At 43.8% G+C, this 25534-nt stretch overlaps 1 protein-coding gene across 2 annotated transcripts in view; it reads left to right on the plus strand.

Annotated features, from left to right (window-relative positions):
- The window catches only part of KCNQ2 (potassium voltage-gated channel subfamily Q member 2), a gene marked incomplete at both ends in the record, with an annotated part of 113406 nt that extends 91448 nt beyond the window's left edge, over positions 1-21958 (plus strand). Inside the window, 6 exons of one of the 2 annotated variants that reach the window (XM_083360836.1) lie at positions 2606-2825; positions 4081-4192; positions 5026-5157; positions 7242-7328; positions 18607-18730; positions 21236-21958. In XM_083360836.1, coding sequence (XP_083216962.1) covers positions 2606-2825; positions 4081-4192; positions 5026-5157; positions 7242-7328; positions 18607-18730; positions 21236-21958 — 1398 coding nt within the window. The remainder of the gene's footprint in view (positions 1-2605; positions 2826-4080; positions 4193-5025; positions 5158-7241; positions 7329-18606; positions 18731-21235) is intronic. The other variant, XM_083360837.1, reaches the window with a different exon arrangement.
- Between the last annotated feature and the right edge of the window lie 3576 nt (positions 21959-25534).

Consider the following 25534-nt stretch of genomic DNA (forward strand, 5'->3'; position numbering starts at 1 on the left):
TTGCATAAATTAAAACTTCTTTTAATTTAGGCTTCATTTCTTTTGTCTTCCTCTTCATTCACTTGTGCTTTCCAATATCACCATCTTTCCAAAGTCTACCTCAATGTTGTAGCTATTTAGCACAGATTGTAGCTATCTGGCTAAAGGACGCTTAATGTAACATTAGATACAGCTAGTCCTTGACTTACAACTATTTGTTTAGTGACCATTCAAAGTTACAATGGCACTAAAAAAAGTGGCTTATGACCTTTTTCACGTTTATGACCGTTGCAGCATTCTCTTTGTCACATGATCAAAATTCAGACACTTGGCAACTGACTCTTATTTACAACGGTTGCAGTGTCCCGGTGTCATGTAATCTCCTTTTGTGACCTTCTGACGAGCAAAGTCAATGGGGAAGCCAGATTCACTGAACAACCAGGTTACTAGCTTAACAACTGCGGTGATTCACTTAACAACCGTTGCAGGAAAGGTCGCAAAATGGGGTAAAACTCACTTAACTGTCTCATTTAGCAGGAGAAATTTTCGGCTCAATGGTGGGTCGTAAGGGGACTCCAGTTTCGAGTCTTCTGGATGGTTGTGCAACTTCCAGATTTCCCAGTCAGAGGGGAAATTTTAAGAATCCAACTTGGATTCTGAAAAGCATGGATTTTAGCATCCTTGGATCCCTGACAGTGTGTTCAAATTAACAAGGCCAGGCAGTAAAGCTAGGGATTTCTGCATGCAAGACTTGTGCCTTGAGAAATGATCTTTCCCTTATCTGAGGGTTTCCTAACCTTGGGCATTTCCAGGAGGGTGGACGTGAACTCCCAGAATTCCGCAGTCAGCGTGACTATGGATGAGAATTCTGGGAGTTGAAGTCCACCCACCTGGAAATTCCCAGGATTTTAACTGTAATATATAGGTAACTGAGGTCACATGATTCTAGCATGATGTCTTGTTTCAGAGCCCGCCTGCACCAGAGGTAAGAAATAAAAGAGAGGACTTTGGCAAGCAAGGATGTTCATTGCACGCTAGTCCAATTTAGTGACCTATGGTTTGTCAGTCATTTTCCCTGGATTGCTTATCCAAAGCCAGTTATGGAATCCCCAGGAAGACAGCAGAGTTCAAACCAGCTTTGTGAGCAATCATAGGTTTGTAATCAAGCTGCCCTCAAGTTTTGGGCTTGCTGGGTGTTATGGGGGATGTAGGAGAGTGGGGTGGGGTGGGGGGTTGGGAAAAGCTGTCCTAAATAGTGTAGATCTCTCTCTATGATAGATTTTTCTATACTCCTTTTTTTTTTACAACTAGGAAGCGAAGTCGATATTGTATAGCAGGAAAGCAAACCAGCGTTTAGAACTGGTGAAGAGTATGATTGGCTAGTGTTTGTGAGGATCAAGATGATTTTGTAAAAGGTCTTCAATCACATCAGGCGTGTTTGAATCAAGTCAGAGGAAAACCTGCAGTAGGAGTGTATCTCTGAATGTCCAATGAATGTCTCCATCAGTGGAGAAATGGATATTGTGTGGTAAGGAAGCAAGTAAGAAACGGAAATCACCTTATGCTTCTCCATTGTATACAAATGCATTAATCACCAGGAGGTATTATGTGGCCAGTTACATCTTATTTGGACCTCTGAGCTCGGTTGGTTCCTTGCAGACGTTTCATTACCCAACTAAGTAACAGCATCGGTGCTGGAAGGGAGTGGGGAATGGAGGAGAAGGAAAAGTAGAGGAGGAGGAGGAGGACTAACAACAGTAATCATCATCATCATCATCATCGTCTGAGGCCCTTGGTGCTTTTTGAGCATGGTTGTTTCCTTGCAGATGTTTCATTGTCCAACTAGATAACGTCATCAGTGCTACCCTAGTTGGTTAATGAAAAACAGCAAAGCTCAGAGACCACCATGGACCGCATAGTCCGTCCCCCACTCCTCCTCCCTGCAAACCCTCCTCCCTCCATTTGTCCCGGTGTCTAGTTGTCTAGTTGTTGTGCAATGCCCTACAGGGCCACCCTGAGGGAAGGCGTTGACATAGTTTATATCCAGGATATGAGAGAGGTCTGCAAGATGTCTTCTCAGTCCTCCTTCTTGCTTGCTCACAGGAGCCAGGTGCTTTAAAGTGGAAGAGGGGCAGAAATGGCTCTTGACAGGCATATCTCGGGGAGCAAAAATCAGAAATCAAAGGCCAGGTTTCGACATTGGGCGATTCCCCTTGCACGGAGCTGCTCGGACCCAGTGCTTCGTATCTAAATCTTCATGACCGACGTTCCATCTGCACTCTACAGTATTCCATCTGACCGGACCACCTCCTGTTTTCCCATTCATTCATCCCCTCGGTTCTTTCTCTTCTTTCTTTCCTTCCTTCCTTAATGGGTGTCCCCTCCATCTCCATTCATTGACCATGGAAACCTTTCCCGAGACGCCTTTTCAAGTCAGCAATGACCCAAAGCCACATCTCGCCACGGCCCCTGCTTCTACTGCTGCTGCTTTGAAAGACTGTTGATTTTTTTGAATGGCTAAAAGGGAGCGCCCCCCCCTTGTGGTGGTTTTTGGAAGTGACTCCCCGCCCCGCTTGTCTCCCTTTTTTCTTTTGTCTCGTTTTGATTTGTCTCCGTGTCCAGTCAGAAGGTCAGCTTGAAAGATCGTGTCTTCTCCAGCCCCCGAGGTGCCACCACGAAAAGTAAAAGTTCTCCTCAGGGTCCAGGTGTCCGAAGATCCCCCAGTGCAGACCAAAGCGTGGAAGACAGCCCGAGTAAAGTCCCCAAGAGCTGGAGTTTTGGAGACCAAACTCGGGCCAGGCAAGCTTTCCGCATCAAGGGAGCCACGTCCCGTCAGAATTCAGAAGGTGAGGTGGATGATGATCCATGCAAGGCTTGGTCTGTGTATGTCTGGAGATATTTTGTTGGGAGAAAGGAGAAAGCAGCAAATTACAGGTTGTCCTCAACTTACAACAATAACTAAGCCCAATATTTCTATTGCTAAGCAAGGTAGTTGTTCAGCGAGTTTTGCCCCAGTTTACGACCTTTGTTGCCACAAATTATCTTAATTAGCACTTACGGTGCCCTGGTGACCCAGTGGTTAGAATGTAGTATTGCAGGCTAACTCTGCCTACAGCCTGGAGTTCAATTCCAACTGGCTCAAGGTTGAATTAGCCTTCCATCTTTCCAAGCTCGATAAAGTGAGAACCCAGATTGTTGGGGGCAACATGCTAATATTGTGAACTGCCCAGAGAGTGCTGTAAAGCACTATGGGGTGGTTTATAATTCTAAGTGCTATTGCTATTATGATGGGGCCCTGGGGTCACATGATCCCCTTTTGTGACTTTCTGATGAGCAAAGTCAAAGAGGAAGCCAGATTCACTTAACAACCATGTTACTAACTTAATAACTGCAGTGATTCTCCTAACAACTGTGTCAAGAAAGGTCGTAAAATGGGGCAACATTCACTTAACAAATGTCTTATTCAGCAACAGAAATTTTGGGCTCAATTATGGTTGTAAAATGAGGACTACCTACAGCAACTGCAAAATATAATTTCAAATCAGGTAAGCCCAATTCCTCCACTTTCCGTTGCATCTTCTAACTCCTTATCTTTAACTCGTGTTTCTTTCCCCCCCGTCACACAAACCTAGATATATCTTTTTCCCACTGTTTAACTGGGGCATAAGTTATCAAACCAGGTATTGTCTGAAATGCAAACGTCATTCTAGGCAAGACATCCTTTTTCTATTCCTGATTTTGCAGGGAAATGTGATGTGTGCTTTCATCCACTTAGGATAATACAACTCTCTTTAGTCCTTTTCTTTTAATATAGCATTTATGCAGTTATAAATTGCACCTTTTAATTTCCTTTTAATTCTGGAAACCATCCAGCGGCCTTTGGACAGCCACAAAATGGATCATTAAATACAGCGAGTAAAAACTAAGTGCTTCTCCAGATGAACTTTTCAGCAGAAAATGCATAAATATGTTTTTCCCAACATCATCTTCTTCATTGCCTGCTTTTCATGCTAATTTGTGTTTCTGTTCTTTCTGCCCCAGCCTGAGGCTGTCCCTGTTGAACATCTGTCTTCTCACCCCTTTCTCCCCTCCTGTAACTAGAAGCATGCCTCCCAGGAGAAGACATGGCTGATCCTGACAACAAGAGCTGCAACTGTGAATTTTTGACAGAAGACCTTACACCGGGTCTTAAAGCCAGCATCCGGGCAGTGTGGTAAGCTGTGGGTCCGTATTACATAAAACTGTGACCACAGGAAGTGGAGTTCAAAAGTCCACTGTTATTAATGAATAAGGGACTGTGCCAACCTCGAAGGAAAGAAATATGAGGGAGAGACTGTGTGATTTGGTGTACAGGTACTCCTTGACTTACGACCACAATTAAGCCCAAAATTTCTGTTGCTAAACACAACAGTTGTTAAATGAGTTTTGACCCATTTTACAAACTTGCTTGCGACAGTGGTTAAGAGAATCACTGCAGTTGTTAAATTTGGAACCCGATTGTAAAATGAATCTGCATCCCTCATTGATTTTGCTTGTCAGAAGGTCACAAAAGATGATCACATGACCCTGGGACACTGCAACCATCATAAAAGCATGCCTGTTGCCAAGCATCCAAATTTTGATCATGTGACCATGGAGATGCTGCAACAGTCGTAAGTGTGAAAAATGTGATAAGTCACTTTTCAGTGCTGTTCTACCTTTGAATGGTCACTAAACAGATGGTTGTAAATCAAGTACTCTTACCTAGACTACCTTGCAAGGTTGACATTTAATAGCTTTATCAGGTATTGAAAGCTTTGTTGTTTAGAACAATGTTTTTCTCAACCTGGGCAACCTGAAGACTTGTGGACTTCGACTCCCAGAATTCCATAGCCAGCATAGAAATTCTGGGAGTTGAAGTCCACACATTTTCAAGTTGAGAAATGCTGGTTTAAGAGGCAATAGATTTCTAGTTTCCCATTGTGACACCATCCTAATACAGATGGACAGTTAGAAAGAATAAACCACTGTAGGTTTCTGCTTGTCACTCTGATTTTTCTGCTTTAGCATCATGCGGTTCCTGGTTTCCAAGCGAAAATTCAAGGAGAGCCTGCGACCATATGACGTGATGGACGTCATTGAACAGTATTCAGCAGGACATCTGGACATGCTTTCCCGGATTAAAAATCTTCAGTCCAGGCAAGTCTTCCCTTTTTCATCTCTGGTGGTTTCTGGTATCTCTTATTACTTGTACTCGACCTAGGTAGGTTTTGGTATTCTGGAGCACAATGTTGAGATGTTCAGTATGCCAGGAAGAGTGAAAGTGGTTGTTTGAATGTGGACAGACCATCTCCTCTGGTCTGCATTGGGCTGTCCTGGAAACTAGCATACTTTTTGGGGTATATGCAGGAAGTGAGAACTAAACCTTAGCAGGAATGGAAATTATATTTGGCATATTGTTTAAATTTTTGTAAAACAAGAAAAAGCAAGAACATCAGCTGGGCAAATTGCTCTCCTGACTGGACAATATACTTGAAAGTAAAGGTAGTCCTCAACTTACAACTATTCATTTAGTGACTGTTTGAAGTTATAATGCCACTAAAAAAGTGAGTTATGTCCGTTTTTCACATTTGCAACCATTGCAGAATCCCCATGATTATATGATCAGAAGTCAGACACTTGGCAACTGGCAAGTATTTATGACGGTTGCGGTGTCCCGGGGTCCCATGATCAACTTTTGAAACCTTCTGACAAGCAAAGCCAATGGGGGAGCCAGATTCACTTAACAACTGTGTTACTCACTTAGCAACTGCAGTGATTCTTTAATAAGTGTGGCAAGAAAGGTCATAAAATGGGGCAAAACTCAACTGTCTCAGCAATAGAAATTTTGAGCTCAATTCTGGTAATAAGTCGAGGACTACCTGTAGTACTTTCTGACTCTGGGAGATTTTAAAATTTTCACCTTTGTAGGAACATTTGTAGAAGTCAAGATGAAGAATGTAGTTGGCTGTTCAAAAGCCTCACCTTCTTATTTTACATATTTTTGTAGCCACCGGGAGCCACTTACTCCATGAATTCGATGAGTCAATTAAAATTAAAAAAATAACAACGGGTGGAGCTTTGATCACAATCACAGCCACCATTTTGACTTTTTGGATGCTCCCACACCCGGAAGATCCCCACTGTCCCATTATCTGCTGTGTTCAATATCCAAAATTTGCGTCTGTATGTATTCTATATAACAGAATAACAGAGTTGGAAGGGACCGTGGAGGTCTTCTAGTCCAACCCCCTGCTTAAGCTAAGATCTTGCGCAGAACCCTCAAACTCTTAAGCCTCTGTTGGAGGATCCGAAGCTACCCATAAGAGGTCAGAAGGGAGTTTTTCTTTTTTTGATGTATCCGTTCAATTGTGTACGATTCTGGGAGATTGTCCCTTGCGGTTTTCTTGGCAAGTGGTTTGCCATACCCTCCTTCCTAGGGCTGAGAGAACGTTCAACTTTTTAACTTACTTTCAATTTCAGCTGCTGATTCTACAACAGAGTGTAGCATTTCTGTGTTCTTCTTGTCCTCCTTTTGCTATTTTTGCAAGTAGGTCTTGTCACTCCTGTCTCTCGTTCTACCCCGTATATATGTGTATTGGCTTTCAAGCTAACGGGTTTGATCTCCCTTCCATTCATTGCAGCAATATGGATTTTTCATTTTTAGAGCCGTGAATGGCCTCGAATACTTCATCAGTAAGAGGAGCACAAAGCTGTGGATTTTGTTGTGGTTGCAATGGGATATTTTCATACATTTTCCAACTTGTCCGTTCATACTTAGCCTGCTCATTGCCAAACAAGGAATCCTTTAACAAGGAGTTCCTTTGGATCCTTCCCAAAGAAGGATTGTTCCATTGTTGCTGAAAAGTCCACCGCTTTTGACAACCATGCCAAATGATTAGATTGTTTGGATACTCTTTTCTTTTTTTTACATTATTATTATTTTATTTATTTATTTATTTTATTTTAATTCCATTTATATCCCGCCCTTCTCCGAAGACTCAGGGCGGCTTACAAGCATTATTATTATTATTATTATTATTATTATTATTATTATTATTATTATTATTATTATTATTATCTGAGCAAAGATAATCTCCCCTTTTTGGTTTCTTTTCTCGGCCGTCTCGATTTCAAAAGTTTTCTCCCGCTGCAAAGTTTCCCAAATCAATTCTTTTCTCCGACATGTTGCTTCATTGTGTGTTTTGCTGGTGTGTTTGTTTTTTCTTATTTATTTTTGCCAGGATAGATATGATTGTGGGTCCCCCACCCTCTTCAACTCCCCGGCATAAGAAGTATTCAGCCAAAGGATCGCCCCAATACTCGCCTAGGTTAGGATAATAGGCAATTTTGTTCTGAGCTTTGGGTATGCTTCCTGTCGAAACGTTTCATGCCGTGTTCAAGTGGTGCTCTTGATCACCTCTTGCCGATTCATTTCCCTCTGAATGGCTTGCTCTGCTGGATGCGCTTAATTTTTTATTTTTACAGGCACTGAAAATGGGTCTTCACACCCTGCAGCTTTAGACATGGCCAAGAGCACTTACGCAATAGTCTGATTTTCATTGTGGTGAAATCATTCAAGACGGTTTATATTTTTTATGCATGGAATGCATTTAGCTGCTGTAATTTCTATTGCGGCGACATGCAGCCTTGGCGCTGATAAACGCCATTCCTTCAGAGAGAGAGAGAGAGAGAGAGAGAGAGAGAGAGAGAGAGAGAGAGAGAGAGAGAGAACAATGGGCTCCCGTTAACAGGTAGTTCTTGACCCCAAGGTGCTTTTTCCAGAGGCAACTGGACTTACATGCATTTAGCTGCTGTAATTTCTATTGCGGTGACATGCAGCCTTGGCGCTGATAAACGCCATTCCTTCAGAGAGAGAGAGAGAGAGAGAGAGAGAGAGAGAGAGAGAGAGAGAGAGAGAGAGAGAGAGAGAGAGAGAGAGAACAATGGGCTCCCGTTAACAGGTAGTTCTTGACCCCAAGGTGCTTTTTCCAGAGGCAAATGGACTTCCTTTGTTTTTCCTTGAAGACGTGTCGCTTCTCCTTCAGGAAGCTTTCTTTAGTTCTTCAGTTCTGCAGAACTGAAAAAGCTTCTCGGATGAGAAGCAACAGGTCTTCAAGGAAAAACAAAGGAAGTCCATTTGCCTCTGGAAAAAGCACCTTCCAGACAATCGTGACCTGGATGACTGAGAATCACCACAGACAGATAGTCCTCGACTTCCAACCATTCATTTAGTGACCATTCACAGTTAGAATGGCACTGAAAAAGGTGACTTGTCACTGTTTTTCACAGTTTACGGCCATTGCAGCATCCCTATGGTCATGTGATCCGAATTCAGTCGCTTGGCAACTGACGGTCGCAGCGTCCCGGGCTCATGTGATTTCCCCTTTTTTGCGACCTTCTGACAAGGAAAGTCAATGGGGAAGCCAGATTCACTTAATAACCGTGTTCCTAACTTAACCACTTAACAACTGTGGCCAGAAAGGTCGTAAAACGGGGCAAAACTCACTTAACAACTGTCTTTGCTTAGCAACAGAAATTTTGGGCTCAATTGTGGTCCTAAATCGAGGAGCTACCTGTACAACGATGCTGAAATACATCGGGGAAGAGTTTCAACTAGCCAAGAGTTTGGAAGTTGAGTCACGGCAACTGGACTGCATTTCTATTTTGGTTTGAAATGTTTCACTGCTCCTCTGAATAGCCTCTTGAAACCCCAAAGAAAAGACCTCCAGTTGTCACAATTCATCTTTCACACAACTCTGCCTGGATGACTGAGAAGCTCCCTCGGCAGACTAGCCAGATGTTCCTGGAACATCAGCTGCAAATGTAGTGAGTGTTTCCTACTTGTTGACCTTCTGTTATGGAAGAGAAGACATATCATACGCATAGATCTTCAACCTGTTGCCAAGGTGTTCGCTTAACGACCACTGCAAAACATATTGTATAATTAGTTGCGTCTGGTCAAAGGATGCCTGGACTTACAACCGCAATGGCTTAGTGTCATAATTCTGGGTTCAGTTGCCACAATAAATCGAGGACTACCTATAGGCATTTTTACCCTACCTCAAATAATAGAAGGAGAGATGAAACAGTGCTACTCATTTGGTTTGAAAGCATGGTCATATTATTTAGGATAGAATAGAGTTTTTTTTTCAGGCCTTCTTACTAAAACCCAGCAAGAAAGTTTACCCTTTCAAAGTAATGAATAAGTAATAATAATCCAGTAGCATAATTAGTAATAATCCATTAATATATAAAGAGAGAGCGAACCCCAACTCCCTTCTAGCCCTGATGATGTTACCTAGTTGGGCCATGAAACGTCTGAAAGAAAATAACCAAGCTCAGAGAGCACCAAGGACCACACAGTCCTCCTCCTCCTCCTCCTCCTCCTCCTCCTCCTCCTCCTCCTCCTCCTCCTCCTCCTCCTCCTCCTCCACCCCATTCCCTTCTAGCACTGATGATGTTACCTAGTTAGGTCATGAAACGTCTGAAAGAAAATAACCAAGCTCAGAGAGCACCAAGGACCCCACAGTCCTCCTCCTCCTCTTCCCAAACCCTCCTCCCTTCTAGCATTGATGATGTCACCTAGTTGGGTAATGAAATGTCTGCACGAAAACAACAAACTCAGAGAGCACCCAAAACCCCACAGTTCTCCTCCTCCTCCTCCTCCTCCTCCTCCTCCTCCTCCTCCTCCTCCTCCTCCTCCTCCACCCCATTCCCTTCTAGCACTGATGATGTTACCTACCTAGATGAAAGGGGTTGGCACCAGTGCCTCGGATGTGCAGTGTTTGAAAAGAAAACATAATTTCCCTGCTTCTCATTAAGAAAAAAATCATTTATCTTTCTTTTTCCCTCTCTTTATTTTTCCCCTCTTGGCTGGATTCCACTCAAGCAATTTTTGGGTTTCGCTAACTGCTTTTGGCAGAGGCGGGAGACGCAGATGTTCCTCTTTGCATGTTTCTGTAAGCATGGAATGTAATATAGCATGAGAGATAAAATGCACCGTGTCACAATCCACATTTCTTTCGGGTGTCATTTCAAAGAAAGAAAAGCAATATTTCAAAAGAGGTCCCCCCCCCTTTGTGCGTTCAGTGGAAATCGATCAGGGTGAAATTAAATATCATTGTTTCCTTGACATGAGTGCATTGGAACAGAATCACATCATTTATTTATTTATTTGTTTGGATTTATATACCGCCCCTCTCCGAAGGGACTCGGGGCGGTGTACAGGGCAATTAAAACGCTATAAACAACACACAATGTATACAAATTAAAATGAGATTAAACAGAATCACAAGAGTAACAGATTTGGGAGGGACCTGGGAGGTCTTCTAGTCTAGCCCTGTGCGTAAGCAGGAGACCCTATCCTATTTCACGCAAATGTTATGTTATGTTAATTATGTTGTGTTAATTTAATTTATATACCGCCCTTCTCCCTGGGGACTCAGGGCAGTTCACAGGGCATATAAATAAAAATACAATACTATACAAAAGTTAAAACAAAGATTAAATCAGTGCCCAATTAAAAAACAATAATGCAATCTAAAATGACAATTTAAAACCCAGCTCCCCCATCAGGCCAGACCGGCCAATTCAAACAAATGGGTCTTCAGACCACGACGGAAAGTTCGGAGGTCCGATGCCGTCCGGAGCTCCACCGGCAGTTGGTTCCACAAAGCCGGGGCACCCACAGAGAAGGCTCTCCCCCTGGGGGCCGCCAGTCGGCATTCCCTGACCGGAGGCACCCTGAGGAGGCCCTCTCTGTGGGAATGCACAGGGCGGAGGGGAGTTGAAGCCGGCAGCAGGTGGTCCCCGAGGTACCCCGGACCCATGCCATGTAGGGACTTAAAGATCATAACCAAGACCTTGAACCTCACCCGGAAGACAACTGGTAACCAATGCAGCTCGCGGAGCAAAGGTGTAACATGGGAGTACCGGGAAACTCCCAAGACAACTCTCGCGGCCGCATTCTGTACCAGTTGGAGCCTCCGAGTGGTCTTCAAGGGAAGCCCCATGTAGAGAGCATTACAGTAGTCAAGGCGAGAGGTCACGAGCGCATGAGTGACCGTGCACAGGGCATCCCGGTCCAGATAGGGCCGCAACTGGCGCACCAGGCGAACCTGGGCAAAAGCCCGCCTAGTCACGGCCACTACATGATCTTCTAGGGTAAGCCGTGAATCTAGGAGGACTCCCAAGTTGCGAGCCCTATCCACGGGGGGTAAAAGCTCACCACCCATAGAAAGAGATGGAACATTTTGAATATCCCGGGATGCCGGAATGCACAGCCACTCAGTCTTGTCAGGGTTGAGCTGAAGTCTGTTCCTCCCCATCCAGACCCGAACCGACTCCAGGCAACGGGACATCACAGCGAGGGCATCACTGGGGTGGTTTGGGGTCGAAAAGAAAAGTTGGGTATCATCGGCATATTGATGATACCCAACTCCAAAACCACGAATGATCTCACCCAGCGGTTTCATGTAGATGTTGAACAGGAGAGGCGAGAGAACCGACCCCTGAGGAACTCCACAAACGAGAGACCTAGGGGCCGATCTCTGCCCCCCTGCCAACACCGACTGCGAACGTCCCAGGAGATAGGAGGAGAACCACCGAAGAACCGTGCCTCCCACTCCCAATCCCCTGAGACGCCGCAGCAAGATACCATGGTCGATGGTATCGAAAGCCGCCGAGAGGTCTAATAGGACTAGGACAGAGGAATATCCCCTGTCCCGAGCCCTCCAGAGATCATTCACCAGAGCGACTTCTTCCAAATGGTTGTCCAATCTCTTAAAAAACCTCCGCAACGTCCGGAGGCAAGCCGTTCTCTTAGTTAAATCGCTTTTAGGAAATACCTCCTTAATTTTAAGTTGGATCTCTCTTTGATAAGTTTCCATCCGTTACTACTTGTCAAAAGAAAAATAGAGAAATACAACCGCAGGAGCAGAAGGAATGCTTATTTCACGGCCCCTTATTTAAAAATATCTCAGGGAACGTAAGGAGAATGCCACTTGTGTGTAAGAAAAACAAAGATGTTTTAAGTCCACAACCAACCCGTCTTGGAAATGAAAGCAGAATAACAGACTTGGAAGGGACCTTAGAGATCTTCTAGTCCAACCCCTTACTCAAGCAGGAGATCCTATAGCGTTTCAGACAAAGGGCCGTCCAATTTCTTCTTAAAAACCTGCAGCGATGGAGCACCCACAACTTCTGGAGGCAAGTCGTTCCACTGGTTAATTGTTCTAATGAAACATCTGCAAGAAAACAAGCAAGCTCAGTTGTTCTAATTATCCGGAAATTTCTGCTGGATTGATTCTTTCCCTGATTAGCTGCATCCGTCCATGGTTTAATCTAGGGCAGGGAGCAATGCCAAGGTAATGTCAACAAGTAGAAGAGATGCTTTTTCAGGAGGTGGATTAGCCTTTTCTCTCTCCCCCCCACCCCCCACCTGAGATCCTCTTTGCCTTCTTCCAGGTGGCAGATTGCAAAACAAGGGTAGCAGTTTTGCATTACTCTCTGGCATACAGGTTTGAAATGAGGCCAAGCTCTGCATGAAATCAGCTCACGGTTGCAGGGGTTAGTGGTTAGACTGCAGGCTAATTCTGCCAACTGCCAGGGGTTCGATCCTCACTGGCTCAAGGTTGACTCAGCCTTCCATCCTTCCGAGGTCAGTAAAATGAGGACCCAGATTGCTGGGGGTGGGGCAAATATGCTGACTCCGTAAACTGCTTACAGAGGGCTGCAAAGCACTGTGAAGCGGTATATAAGTCTAAGTGCTATTGCTAAGTCCTAAGGAAGAAAGGAAGATTAAGGAAGGAAGGAAGGAAGGAAGGAAGGAAGGAAGGAAGGAAGGAAGGAAGGAAGGAAGGAAGGAAGGAAGGAAGGAAGGGCAGGCCCTGGTGGCGCAGTGGTTAGAAGGCAGCATTACAGGCTGACTCTGCCGACTGCCACCAATTCGATCCTGACTGGCTCATAGTTGACTCAGCCTTCCATCGTTCTGAGGTTGGTAAAATGAGGACCCAGAAGGAAAAGGAAAAAAGGAAGGAAGGAAGGAAGGAAGGAAGGAAGGAAGGAAGGAAGGAAGGAAGGGAGGGAGGGAGGGCCCTGGTGGCGCAGTGCTTAGAAGGCAGCATTGCAGGCTGACTCTGCCGACTGCCAGCAATTCGATCCTGACTGGCTCAAGGTTGACTCAGCCTTCCGTCCTTCCGAGGTTGGTAAAATGAGGACACGGATTGTTGGGGGCAAGAGGCTGACTCTGTAAACCGTTCAGAGAGGGCTGTAAAGCACTGTGAAGCGATATATAAGTCTAAGTGATGTTGCTATTGCTATGTCTGATCTAAAAGTATATTGCAGATTGGAGTGCCGCCAAACTCCTGTTGATTTGATAACAGAGTTGGAAGGGACCTTGGAGGTCTTCTAGTCCAACCTTCTGCTCAAGCAGGACACCCTATCCCATTTCAGACAAATGGCCATCCAATGACACCCACAGCTTCTGGAGGCAGAAGCTGTTCCACTGATTAATTGTTCTAACTCTCTGGAAATTTCTCTTTCTCTGGAAAGTTCTGGACTGGTTCTGTCTTTGATTGGTTTCCATCAACTGCTCCTTGTCTTGCCTTCTGGTGCTTTGGAGAATAGGTCAACCCCCTCTTTTCTGTGGAAGCCTCTCTAGGTAGTACACAAAACAACCCTGAACCCTGCTCCGTGGAAAAATGGTTTTCCATGGAACTGATTTCTGGTGCCCAAAGGGTTGTTCTAGATGGCTCACCTTAAGAGAGGGGACCTGTAACATTCCCTCCCTTCCCACTCTGATGGGTTCCCTGCCTTTCCTGCTCTGAAAGAGCCATGGTGGCCCAGTGGTTAGAATGCCATATTGCAGGCAAACTCTGCCAACTGCCAGCAGTTCGATTCCGAAGGGCTCAAGGTTAATTCAGCCTTCCATCCTTCCGAGGTTGGTAAAATGAGGACCCAGATTGTTGGGGGCCAAATATGCTGACTCTGCAAACCGCTTAGAGAAGGCTATAAAGCACTATGAAGCGGTATATAAGTCTCAGTCCTATTGCTGTTGCTAGGCAAGGTGGACCAAGCGTGGTCATCCTTATTGAAGTAAATACCGTAAACGTTATTTTCCTAACTTGACTCCTTCAAGGTCTGCATTTTCTAGAATTTGGATTGCCCGTACCTTTTCGCTTTCGTCATGGAAATGAGATGAGTCGTATCTGTCAGCCTGATTTGTTGCTCACCCCATGTTTTGTGGTGAGATGTCTAACCTTGAAAGTAGAAGTCTCATGGCCACAAATGGCACCCAAGAGATGCTACTTAATATGCATAGTAAAGGAAAAACAGTGTAACTCTTCTACCATTAGCAATGGCCTAGTTAATTCTGTGAAGCCGTGCAATTGTCCCCTTGCCATTGTGCTTCCAAATAAAATTGTGATAAATAGTAACAACCACCATAAATGTGGTCATTAATGGTCAAGGGCCAGAACAAATGTAGGTCCAAGTAATTGCGTTGTTAAAAAAAAATGTGCATAGAAGATGTACATAGAAAAGACTTTTTTTAAAAAACATTAAAACAGCTGGAACTTTTTTTGAGGCATGTGCAGATGTTATAGAAGTTGCTTCAGGCTGTTTCGTGTGTTGAATGCCCATAGCCACCTCGCTTCCTGGAAGGTGGACATGGAGCGTGGAGTCCATATGCTTGCAATAGTAGAATAAATATTGCAAAAATAAATAAATAAATAATACACAGCTGCTTTACTGAGTCAAAGAGAAGACATAGCTCTTTTGAAGGATTTGCGCAGCCCATGGCATTGACGTATATGCCACCTTGCTTCTTGAAAGCTGTTCATCCAGCAGCCATTGGGTCTGGAGTCCCAAATGCTTGAAATAGTATACAGCTATTGCAAGATAAATAAATAAATAAATGAAACACAACTGCTTTAATGAGTCAAATAGGGGACACAGCTCTTTTAAAGGATTTGCACAGCCCTTGGCGTTGACATGTATAACTACCTCGCTTCCTAGGAGCTGTGTATGAAGCAGCCATGTGTGCCTGGAGGTCAAATTCGTGCCACAATATACAGATATTGCCAGCCAATAAATAATACACAGCTGCTTTAATGAGTCGAAGAGAAGACACAGCTCTTTTGAAGAATTTGCACAGCCCATGACAGTGATACACACAGCCACCTCACTTCCTGCTAGCTGTTCGTGAAGCAAAGGTGTGAGCCTGGGGACCAAATGCTTTCCACACAGAAGACGGATATTGCAAGTGAACAATACACAGCTGCTTTAATGAGTCACAGAGAGGACCTAGCTCTTTTAAAAGATTTGCATACAAATTTCTGAGCATCCTTCTGCCAAAGTAAGGCAATTTGGTATGACTTGAAACAGCCAGATGACTTGACCCTTCCTTTGCTTTGTGTTAACAATGTGTAATCAAGGGAGCACTTTTAGTTTTTTGAGATGTTCATAAACGTTTCATTTCATTAATCCGTTCCCCCCTTTCTTTGCCTGACCTTGAACTCATAACTCATTCACGCCTTGTGCATGGAACTCGCCTTTGCTCCAGAGCTGTGGAAGAAGTACTGTTTAAATTCTCCTTCAGACAACAAATTTTGTTACAGAATGATGAATATACTGTTTTGTTTGTGGTTTTAATAACCTGGTTATTGTCATTTGGGGGTTTTAGAAGTTTACCTGTATAAATCTGGCACATTATGCAAAAGTAAAATTGACCGGGGCTAATTAAGTTTTTGAGGTTAAGACAGATGGGTCTATAATAAGGGGGTGGCTCAGTGGGTTAGGATGCTGAGCTTGTCGATCAAATGGTTGGCAGTTTGGCGGGTCAAATCCTGAGTGCCGCGTAACAGAGTGAGCGCCTGTTACTTGTCCCAGCTTCTGCCAACCTAGCAGTTCGAAAGCACGTAAAAAACGCAAGTAGAAAAATAGGGACCACTACGGTGGGAAGGTAACAGCGTTCCGTGCGCCTTTGGTGTCTACTCATGCCGGCCACATGACCACGGAGACGTCCTCGGACAAGCGCTGGCTCTTCGGCTTTGAAACGGAGATGAGCACCGGCCCCTAGAGTCGGAAACGACTAGCACGCATGTGCGGGGGAACCTTTACTTTACCTTTAGTTATTTTTTTAACACATATTTAGGCATCCCCAAACTGAAAATGACTCCTGGTATCTTCTCCAATTTGTTTTTTAAAAATTCTAAATAAAACAATAGCCATGCGTAAAACAATAACTCTGAGGAAATCATAAACCATTTTCCATTCTCCCCCTCTCCTCTGCCAATTTAAGGGGTCTCCTGGGAAAAAACACACAGATTTTAAAGATCACACAAGGGGAGGTAAGATAATTGCCATATAAAAATTAGAAAAAAGACTTTTCAAAAAAAAGTCTTTAGATTTTTCTAAAAATCTTTAGAAAAAGACTCCAAGAAATAAAATTGATTATGTCCAGTAAGTCAAAGCCCATGTTTAAAATTCTGCTAAAGGTTATATATATAGCTTTATAAGTAAAGGGACATGACTGCTGATTTTTAGTAATTCATATTCATGGAAACTTCCTACAGTTCTAGAGAGTTCAGAATATTTTTTATTTTATTTATCGTATTTAAGAAAATGATAGATGACTCCTGCCTAAAGTCGCACCTTCAGATAATTTACAAACTCAGATCTGGACAGCAAAACAGTGTCTCCCTTTTTGACCATTTTCTGAATTCTTGACTAACAAAGCCCGCAAAAGCATTTTTATTTTTCAAGTGAGCTGATAGCTCTTTGTAATTCTTCCTCTTTTCATTCAAGCCAGCAATCATTTCTTAGCATTCCTCAGAAAATCACTTTGTGGTTTTCAGAAAATTTCATTTTCTGAACAAAATCCTCATAGTAGCGATTACTTTTAATTGTTTATGGCCCAAACTGGGGGAACCAGTTTTTATACCTTAATGGTTTATCATTTCTCCTTGCTTGCGTACTTTCATTTTGGGAGAGAGGATATGCACATTCTATAATTGCCCCTTTTAATCTTGTTATTAAAATAGAGCTTATGAATTGTAGTTCTGTGAAAAGGCTAAGGACTCAGTCCATAAACTCTCAGGCAAAACTAAGATTCAAGCTGGTTTATTCATGGAAGACAGAGTAGACTCTTAGTTAGCGTTTATCAAATTTAGCAGCTTGAAGATGGGCGGACTTCAACTCCCAGAATTCCTTAGCCACAGGGCTGACTGGGGAATTCTGGGAGTTGAAGTCCACCCATCTTCAAGTTGCCAAGTTTGAAATACGCTGATATATAGGTATTAACTGAAGGGCATTATATGTTGTATATGCAAGTATATTGGGTAAAAAATAAGTTTGTTTCCCATCTTTGATAATAGTGACCTGTGCAAAAAGTTAGATTTAGATTTGTGTTTTTTTCCTGTAATATAAATCCTTTAAAAAACACACACAATTTTTTTTAGGATACATGGCCATGTGAAAAAGCAAAAAAAAAGGATAGTGAGGAACAAAATAACTTTGGGAAATATTGCAGGTGCTACTATTTTCAACATCATTTTTCCCCCTGCAACCTAGAATACAGTGTGAGATTCGGATATTGGAAACCACCGAAGTTGATCCAGCATTACTAATTATCCTTATCACATCACCAGCAATGTCAAGTAAATAGTATTACTTATTTGAACTTCCAAATTTATTCTTTGTGTGTGTGTGTGTGTGTTTGTGTGTGCGCGCGTTACTTATTTTAGAACTGTGACATATAATGGAAAACTACCCACGTTCCTGGTCTTCTTTCTGGGTTACTTCTAAACACTTAAAATGAGCAATATAATCCACGTTAAATAAACAGAGACGAAAAACTGAAGAAGGTTTGGAAAAACAATGCAGGTTTGATCTCAAGGGGCAAATTTGCTGTGCATATTGTGCCAGATTTAATCTCTAAGAAAGGGAAACAGTGTTTTGAACTATAAGATGCAAGGAGAAATAAAGAGGCGCATTACTTTGCATCTGAGTAATTACTTACTTGTCTGATGTTATTTTTGTTAAATCGTTAGAAAAGTAAAGCTGGTGGAATCCAGGTAGCCCTCAACTTACGACTATTCATTTAGTGACCGTTCAAAGTTACAACAGCAGTGAGAAAAGTGAATTATGCCTGATTTTTAACACTCATGACCTTTGTAGCATCCCTAGGTTTGGGCACTCAGCAACCGGCATGCATTTATGACAATTGCACTGCCCTGGGGTCATGTGATCACCATTGGCGACCTTCCCAGCTGGCTTCCGACAAGCAAGGTCAACGGGGGAGGCCATTGCAGTGATTCGCTTAACAAAGGTGGCCCCAAAGGTCATAAAAATGGGACACAACTAACTTTTCAATTGTCTTGCTTTCTTGGAAATTTGGGGCCCCACTGTAAGCTGAGGGCTACCTGTATTTGCCTGATGCTACCTCTGTCAATCATTGGACAATAAAAGACTGGAGGAACAATACATGTTTGAAGATCTGGAAGATAAGGATGGAGATCTGATCTCTTTGATTGTAGCTTGCTCATTTGATTTGGTTTTGTTTTGTTTTGTTTTGTTTCTCCTGGGTGGGACCTCTGCTCTCCACAGAGTGGACCAGATTGTTGGGCGCGGACCATCACTGACAGACAAAGACCGCACCAAAGGCTCGGCTGAAGGGGAACTGCAAGAAGATCCAAGTATGATGGGCAGACTTGGCAAGGTGGAAAAACAGGTACGATTCCAACATTATTTGTCCCCTTTCCTGTGAGAGTTCCACTGGTTGCTGATTTGCTTCTGGGTCCAAATCAAGGTGCTGGTTGTCACCTTTTAAGCCCTACTGTCAAGTTTCGAAGCACGGTTTTTGCTGGTGCAACAAATATTGCTTCTCAGCTTGCCAACGAACTTGGGCAGGAGGGAGGAGGTTTGGAATGCAGACTTCAAAGATTAAGAAGCCCTACCTTGAGACTCAAGGACGTTACACCAGGTGTCTGGCTAGACCCAGAGACACTTTCTCATAACAGTATTTTTTTTCTGCTTGATTGGGCAACGTGACCTGAGGGAGGAAGGGAGGGAAAATTCAATGCTTTTACTATATGGATTTGGGAGGGGTCTTGCCAGAGCTGGTTTTACTTTCGTTAGTGCCAAAGTGATGTACTCAATACAGTTTTACATTAAGAGATTGGAATGTCTCAAAGGTGTGTGCTCAGTTGGGTTCATCAGTCAGAACCATGACACCTACCTGGCTTAAGGTCAGGTTATTTGACAGACTGACTTCTACAGTAACGTCTATCTGACCCACCAGAGCAGGGAGGCAGGGGATGTTATAGGTCCCCTCTCCTAAGGAGGTCCATCTAGTGGGGCCAAGAAGAAGGGTCTTCTCTGTGGTGGCTCCCTCCCTTATTATCTTTGTGGAAATAAGATTGGCCTCCAATTTGACACTCATTTGAAAGGCCCTAGAGTTGGAAGTGGCCAGTGAGTCTGGGGACCCCAGAGTGGAATGGAGCCCATCAAATGGCTCACTTGTCACCAGGAAATGGGGGGAGGGGCTATTGCTTTTTTATTGTTTTTATATTGGGTTGTTATCTTTGTAAGCCGCCTAGAGCCACTGAGAGTGAGCTGGGCAGCCATATAAATTTTAATAAACAAACAAACAAAAACCCCATTTCTGCAATATAATGGTTGAAATATATTGAAATGGGGATGCTCTTTTCTCCTTTGTCCCTTCTTCACCTTCACCTTCAGATTACTGGGTGGCTAGTCAGTCTAGGTCAAGGGCAGGCAACCTTGGCTCTTTTATGGCTTGTGAACTTCAACTCCCAGAATTCCTCAGCCAGCCATGCTGAGGGGATAGGGAGAGGTCTCCCAGCTGAGCCAAGCTGGCTCAGGAATTCTGGGAGTTGAAGTCCACGAGTCATAAAAGCGCCAAGGTTGCCTACCCCTGGTCTAGGCCTAGGCTGCTTTATGACTCGTGGACTTCAACTCCCAGGATTCCTGAGCCAGCCATGCTGAGGGAAAAGGGAAAGGTCTCCCAGCTGAGCCAAGCTGGCTCAGGAATTCTGGGAGTTGAAGTCCACGAGTCATAAAAGCGCCAAGGTTGCCTACCCCTGGTGTAGGTATACAGGTAGACCTTGAATAACAACCATAATTGAGTCCTGCAATTATGATTGTAAGTTGTGATGGTTGTAAAGCAGGTCACTATATGATCGGACCTGATCTTAACAATGTTTTCTACAGCAGTCCTTAAGTGAAAACGGTGGTAGTGAAGCCAATCCACTGCTCGCTATGAGGCAGTGTTTGCTGGAAGCCAAGATTGATTAGACTCAAACAAGAGATGTGAATTAGAGCTAATATGTTTTAAAAAACAATTAATGCTAAGAGTTACTTAAAAAAACATGGAAGAATTTATAACATTTCCTTAATTTGGATATTTCCCCCAAGAAATTGGAAGTTTGTTACGTCACTCTGGCAGTCAAGGCATCCTTGGTGCTCGCTGAGTGTGGTTGTTTCCTTGCAGACCTTTCATCACCCAACTAGGTAACATCATCAGTGCTAGAAGGGAGTGGTTTTGCTCTCTGTTTATACATAAGTGGCTTATCCTAGTCAAGGCACTGCCAGGCCAAACTATTTGTATATAAACAGGGAGCATATTCCACTCCCTTCTAGCACTGATGATATTACCTAGTTGGGTAATGAAATATCTGCAAGAACACAACTAAACTCAGACAGTACCAAGGACTCCCTCCTCCTCCTCCTCCTCCTCCTCCTCCTCCTCCTCCTCCTCCTCCTCCTCCTCCTCGCAAAGCCTACTCCCTTGTAGCACTGATGATGTTATCTAGTTTGGGTAATGAAACATCTGCAAGAAAATCACCAAGCTCAGAGAGCACCAAGGACCCCAGTCCTCCTCCTCCTCTTCCTCTTCTTCTTCCTCTTCCTCCTCCTCCTCCTCCTCCCATTCTGATTTCTTCACTCTGAAAATCTCACTCCCTTTGAGCAGTGATGATGTTACCTAGTTTGGGTAATGAAAGATCTGCAAGAAAACAACCCAGCTCAGAGAGCACCGCGGATCCCACATTTCAATCCTGAGCTACAAACAACCTCCTTCAGTGTTACTGTGGCAGTTGTTAATCTTTAGGAAACTTGGCGCTGTCCTCGAGATTCTTGATGGCTGAATCAAGGTAGCTGAGATCTAAAATAATTTGGCTAATTGTGTCTTGGGGGTCTGTGGGCCATTTTCCAGGTTCTCTCCATGGAGAAGAAGTTGGATTTCTTGGTCAACATCTACATGCAACGAATGGGGATCCCTCCTACCGAAACAGAGGCCTATTTTGGCTCGAAAGAGCCTGACCCAGCGCCACCTTATCACAGTCCAGAGGACAGCCGGGAACACATTGATAAAAACGGCTGCATTATCAAGATCATCCGCTCAACCAGTTCCATAGGCCAGAAGAATTTCTCTGCCCCACCAGCCACAACGATGCCAAACAACTCATGTCCTCCCTCCACCTCTTGGCAGCACTATCCCCGTCCGAGCTACGGGACGTCCCCAGTTGGCGATCCCGGTTCCTTGGTGAGAATCCCACCGCCGCCGTCCCACGAGCGTTCCTTATCGGCCTACAATGGGGGCAACCGAGCCAGCTCCGAGTATGCCAAGAATGAAGATGTGACTGCTAGACACCCCGAAAGTGCCCTGAGAGACAGCGACACCTCTATTTCCATCCCGTCGGTCGACCATGAGGAACTGGAGCGTTCCTTCAGCGGCTTCAGCATTTCTCAGTCCAAAGAAAATTTGGACATCCTGAACAACGGTTGCTACACCGCGGTGGCCAAAATCAGACCTTACATTGCGGAAGGCGAGTCAGACACAGATTCTGACCTCTGCACGCCCTGTGGCCCTCCGCCGAGATCAGCCACAGGTGAAGGGCCTTTTGGTGATCTAGGCTGGTCAACCCCAAGACAGTGAAACCATGAAGCCACCTGAAGATAATGTCAAGAACATGAGGCAGTCACAGGTCTACATGTAGGACCTCTTCAGCAGATGGGAAGGTCATGTTCTGGGACCCGGAAGTAGGGGGCACTTAATCATAGTTTACCTTGGGGGTGGGGGAAGAGATGGGGCACCTGTGACCTACAAAGAGCAAGAGAGTCCTGGAACGCGTAACTTGGACATCTTGCGATGTCCATGGTTTTATCTTCATGACTTTCTAAAATTGGATAAGTGAAATTCTTTTCATACGCTTGGGTAGATAGCTGCAACTCGTAGTAGCCTTCTCTACTACGCAGGCATTGTGTCAGAGCTTGGTTGTGTCACAGGTAAACAATCAGTTTTGAATGAGAAGACGTTACGGCCCCGAGCTTTCGAATCACACACAGAGACCACGCTAGTGTTTTTTTTTTAAAATAATGCTTTCGGAGAAGAAGAAACATATCTATCATAGGTGTTGAGGAATGGCGGCTTAATAATAATAATAATTATTCAGCAGTTACGCAGTGGGAATCTAAAACGGTTCATGCCACATGTCCAAATGGCACGTCCATGAATTCTTAGTAGCAGAAAGGAAAACGGCGTTGAGGTTTTAGATCGGGATTAGGGCCATAACTTGAAAGAAACGTCTGAATTTTAAAAAAGACAGCAAAATCTCAAGAGAACCTAGAATCATAGGGTTGGAAGGGACCTGAGAGGTCATCTAGTCCAACCCCCCTGCTCAAGGCAGGAGACTTTATATCATCTCAGTCAATGGTTGCCCAGTCTATTTCTGAAGCAAGGCCGATTTCATTTGAGTTTGATATTGGTTGTTAAATAAAATATTTGAAGGGTAGAGGCATCAAACCAGTTCTCGGTGTGCACACTCAGAGGTTTAGGTAGGTTTATCTTGCTTAGGATGCTGTGACCACTGTTAAGATGGAAAGCCAAGAATTTGAGAACACTAAACTCTGCGTTTGCATATATCTAGGTTAATATCAACCCAGTCTGTAATGACAGCTTCCTGCTTCGCACCTCCTAATTATGGGTCTCCGCGGGGGACGAGTGACATTTGTCATCATAGAAATGGCACGAGTTGTGGACTTAGGCTGTGATATTTGCACACCCTTTGGGTAATGATGTAATGATGTCCAGGTCACCCATTTGCCCTCATCCTGGCTTGCTACAGTCACTGTGACGCTTATAGACAGGTTGGCAAGATCAAAACGATGGAAGGAAAAGAACTTGCGTAGAATCCTACGGCAGGAATCTGAGAATAAGCTTCCGTCCTTGGAAAGATGAGAAGAATTCTTGACGGTAGAAGGAAGAAGAAGAGTTGTTTGGGCGCTAACCAGTAGGTGGTAGGAAGGGATGACCTCTGCAATGCGTTGTGCCTCGTGGCTCTAGCACAATATTTCTCCACCTTGGCTCCTTGAAAGTGCCTGGACTTCGACTCCCAGAATTCCCCAGCCATTCTGTTCTGGGAATTGAAGTCCACACATCTTCAGCTGACCAAAGGTCAAGGAACACTGCTCCACTTTCTCCAAAAACATTTTTTTAAAAAATTCAGCGCCTTCCAGAGCGGGATGGATGCTCTCTGGAGTTCTGGTTAATGTTTGCTAAATTTAGGGCTCCTTGCTCTGTTTTTGCCTGGCGGATTACTTCTCAGTTTCTTGGTCTGCATTTATCTGCTTGAATATAGCCCCGTTTTCCTTCTTGCTGGACAGTTTCAAAGCCTGGTGTAGCTCCTGTAGAGAGTAAACTGAGAAAAAACAAAGAGATGTGTCCACAACATCCCTTCTAACTAGGGTTATCATAGACATGGGGGCTGGAAGGTCCATTTCTGTCTTCCCCTCGCTTAGATGGACTTGATCGTAGGTTGCCGTTTCAAATCCATTTTTCTTGAAACAGGAAACAGCTCAATTCCACGGGTTGCTTTTATTTCCGTCGACTGCCATGTCTGCACGGTAACGATTCACGATGTGAAATTGAATAGTTACTTAATTCTGCAACTTCCAACAGTCAGTAGACTTTCAAGGATACCTTGGAAGTTTCTAAAGGATATCTCTAATCTCTTCTTTCATACCACAGCTCTTGCTGCGTAGACTTTCAAATATTCTGGAAACCGATTGATTAATTTCAACGGATTTGGGTCTGAAAGATTCAGAAGTGGGCATTTTATTTTATTTTTTATTTTTTTATTTATTTATTTATTTATTTATTTATTTATTTATTTATTTATTTATTTATTTATTTATTTATTTATTTATTTATTTATTTATTTATTTATTAATGGGACTTATATCCCACCCTGTCTCCCGAAGGACTCAGGGCGGCTAACAACAATAACATATAATAAGTACAGAAATTAAGATAAAATTAAAATTAAAGTCATCTGTGCAATAAATTAAAATTAAAAATTAAAAATAAATTAAAAATTTAATGGGTGGGATCTACTTAATCTTTCATATAACTCACAGTTGAGTGATTTTGTTTTGGGACACATTTATAGGAAGAAAAAGAGAGACTGAATTATGTGAGTCTAAAGCAGCTGAATAAAAATGTAGAAGGTTTTAAAAGCCTAAGTGAAATCTATCAGTCACTCATGCGCTCGTGACCTCCTGTTTAGACTACTGCAACGCTCTCTACATGGGGCTGCCCTTGAGGACTGCTCGGAGGCTTCAGCTGGTGCAGAATGCGGCCGCGCGAGTTGTGATGGAGGTTTCCCGATACTCCCATGTAACACCTCTACTCCGCGAGCTTCATTGGCTCCCGGTTGCCCTCCGGGTGAGATTCAAGATGCTGGTGATGACCTATAAAGCCCTAAATGGCTTGGGTCAGCATCAAGTTCCCTTCGTCCAGTGCGCTCCCACAGGGAGGGTCTGCTCAGGTTGCCGCCGGTAAAAGATTGCCGGCGGATAACACCCAGGGGGAAAGCCTTCTCAGTGGGTGCGCCTGCCCTCTGGAACCAGCTGCCCGTGGAGCTCAGGACTGCCCCTGACCTCCGTTCATTCCGCCGGGACCTGAAGACCTGGCTCTTCGAGCTCTCTGGCCCAGGCTGAGAATTTTAATTTTAATTTTAATTGGGGTTTTTACTTTTTTCAGGGATTGATGTAATTTTTAAAATTGTTTTTAACTTTTGTATTTCTTGTTTTAAATACTGCCCTGTAAACCGCCCTGAGTCCTTCGGGAAAGGGCGGTATATAAATCTAATAAAATAAATAATAAATAAATAAATTCTTTAACGTAGGGGAAATCAGGATCATAGCTGGCATGCAGTTTCACTAACCCTTCTCGGTTAATCCTAGAAATCCTACAAATTAATCAGATCTGGGTAAATAAGTCAATGAAATGAAAACCCTTTGAAAGCAAGCCCTCTCGGATGGAGCTTGCAAGAAGTTACTATCTCTTGAGTGATACCCTGTGGGGGGGATGCCTAATCAGAGTTTACTATAGAGTTGACAATGGTCAATGTGATAAGTAATGGTTTATTAAAAACCTGTTGAAATTCCTTGAATGACTAACCTAATCAATTGTGGTTCTTCCTCCCACTCCCCTCTCATGGATGCATAAATT

The sequence above is a fragment of the Vipera ursinii genome (genome assembly GCF_947247035.1).
Source record: "Vipera ursinii genome assembly, chromosome: 3".
NCBI lineage: Eukaryota > Metazoa > Chordata > Lepidosauria > Squamata > Viperidae > Vipera > Vipera ursinii.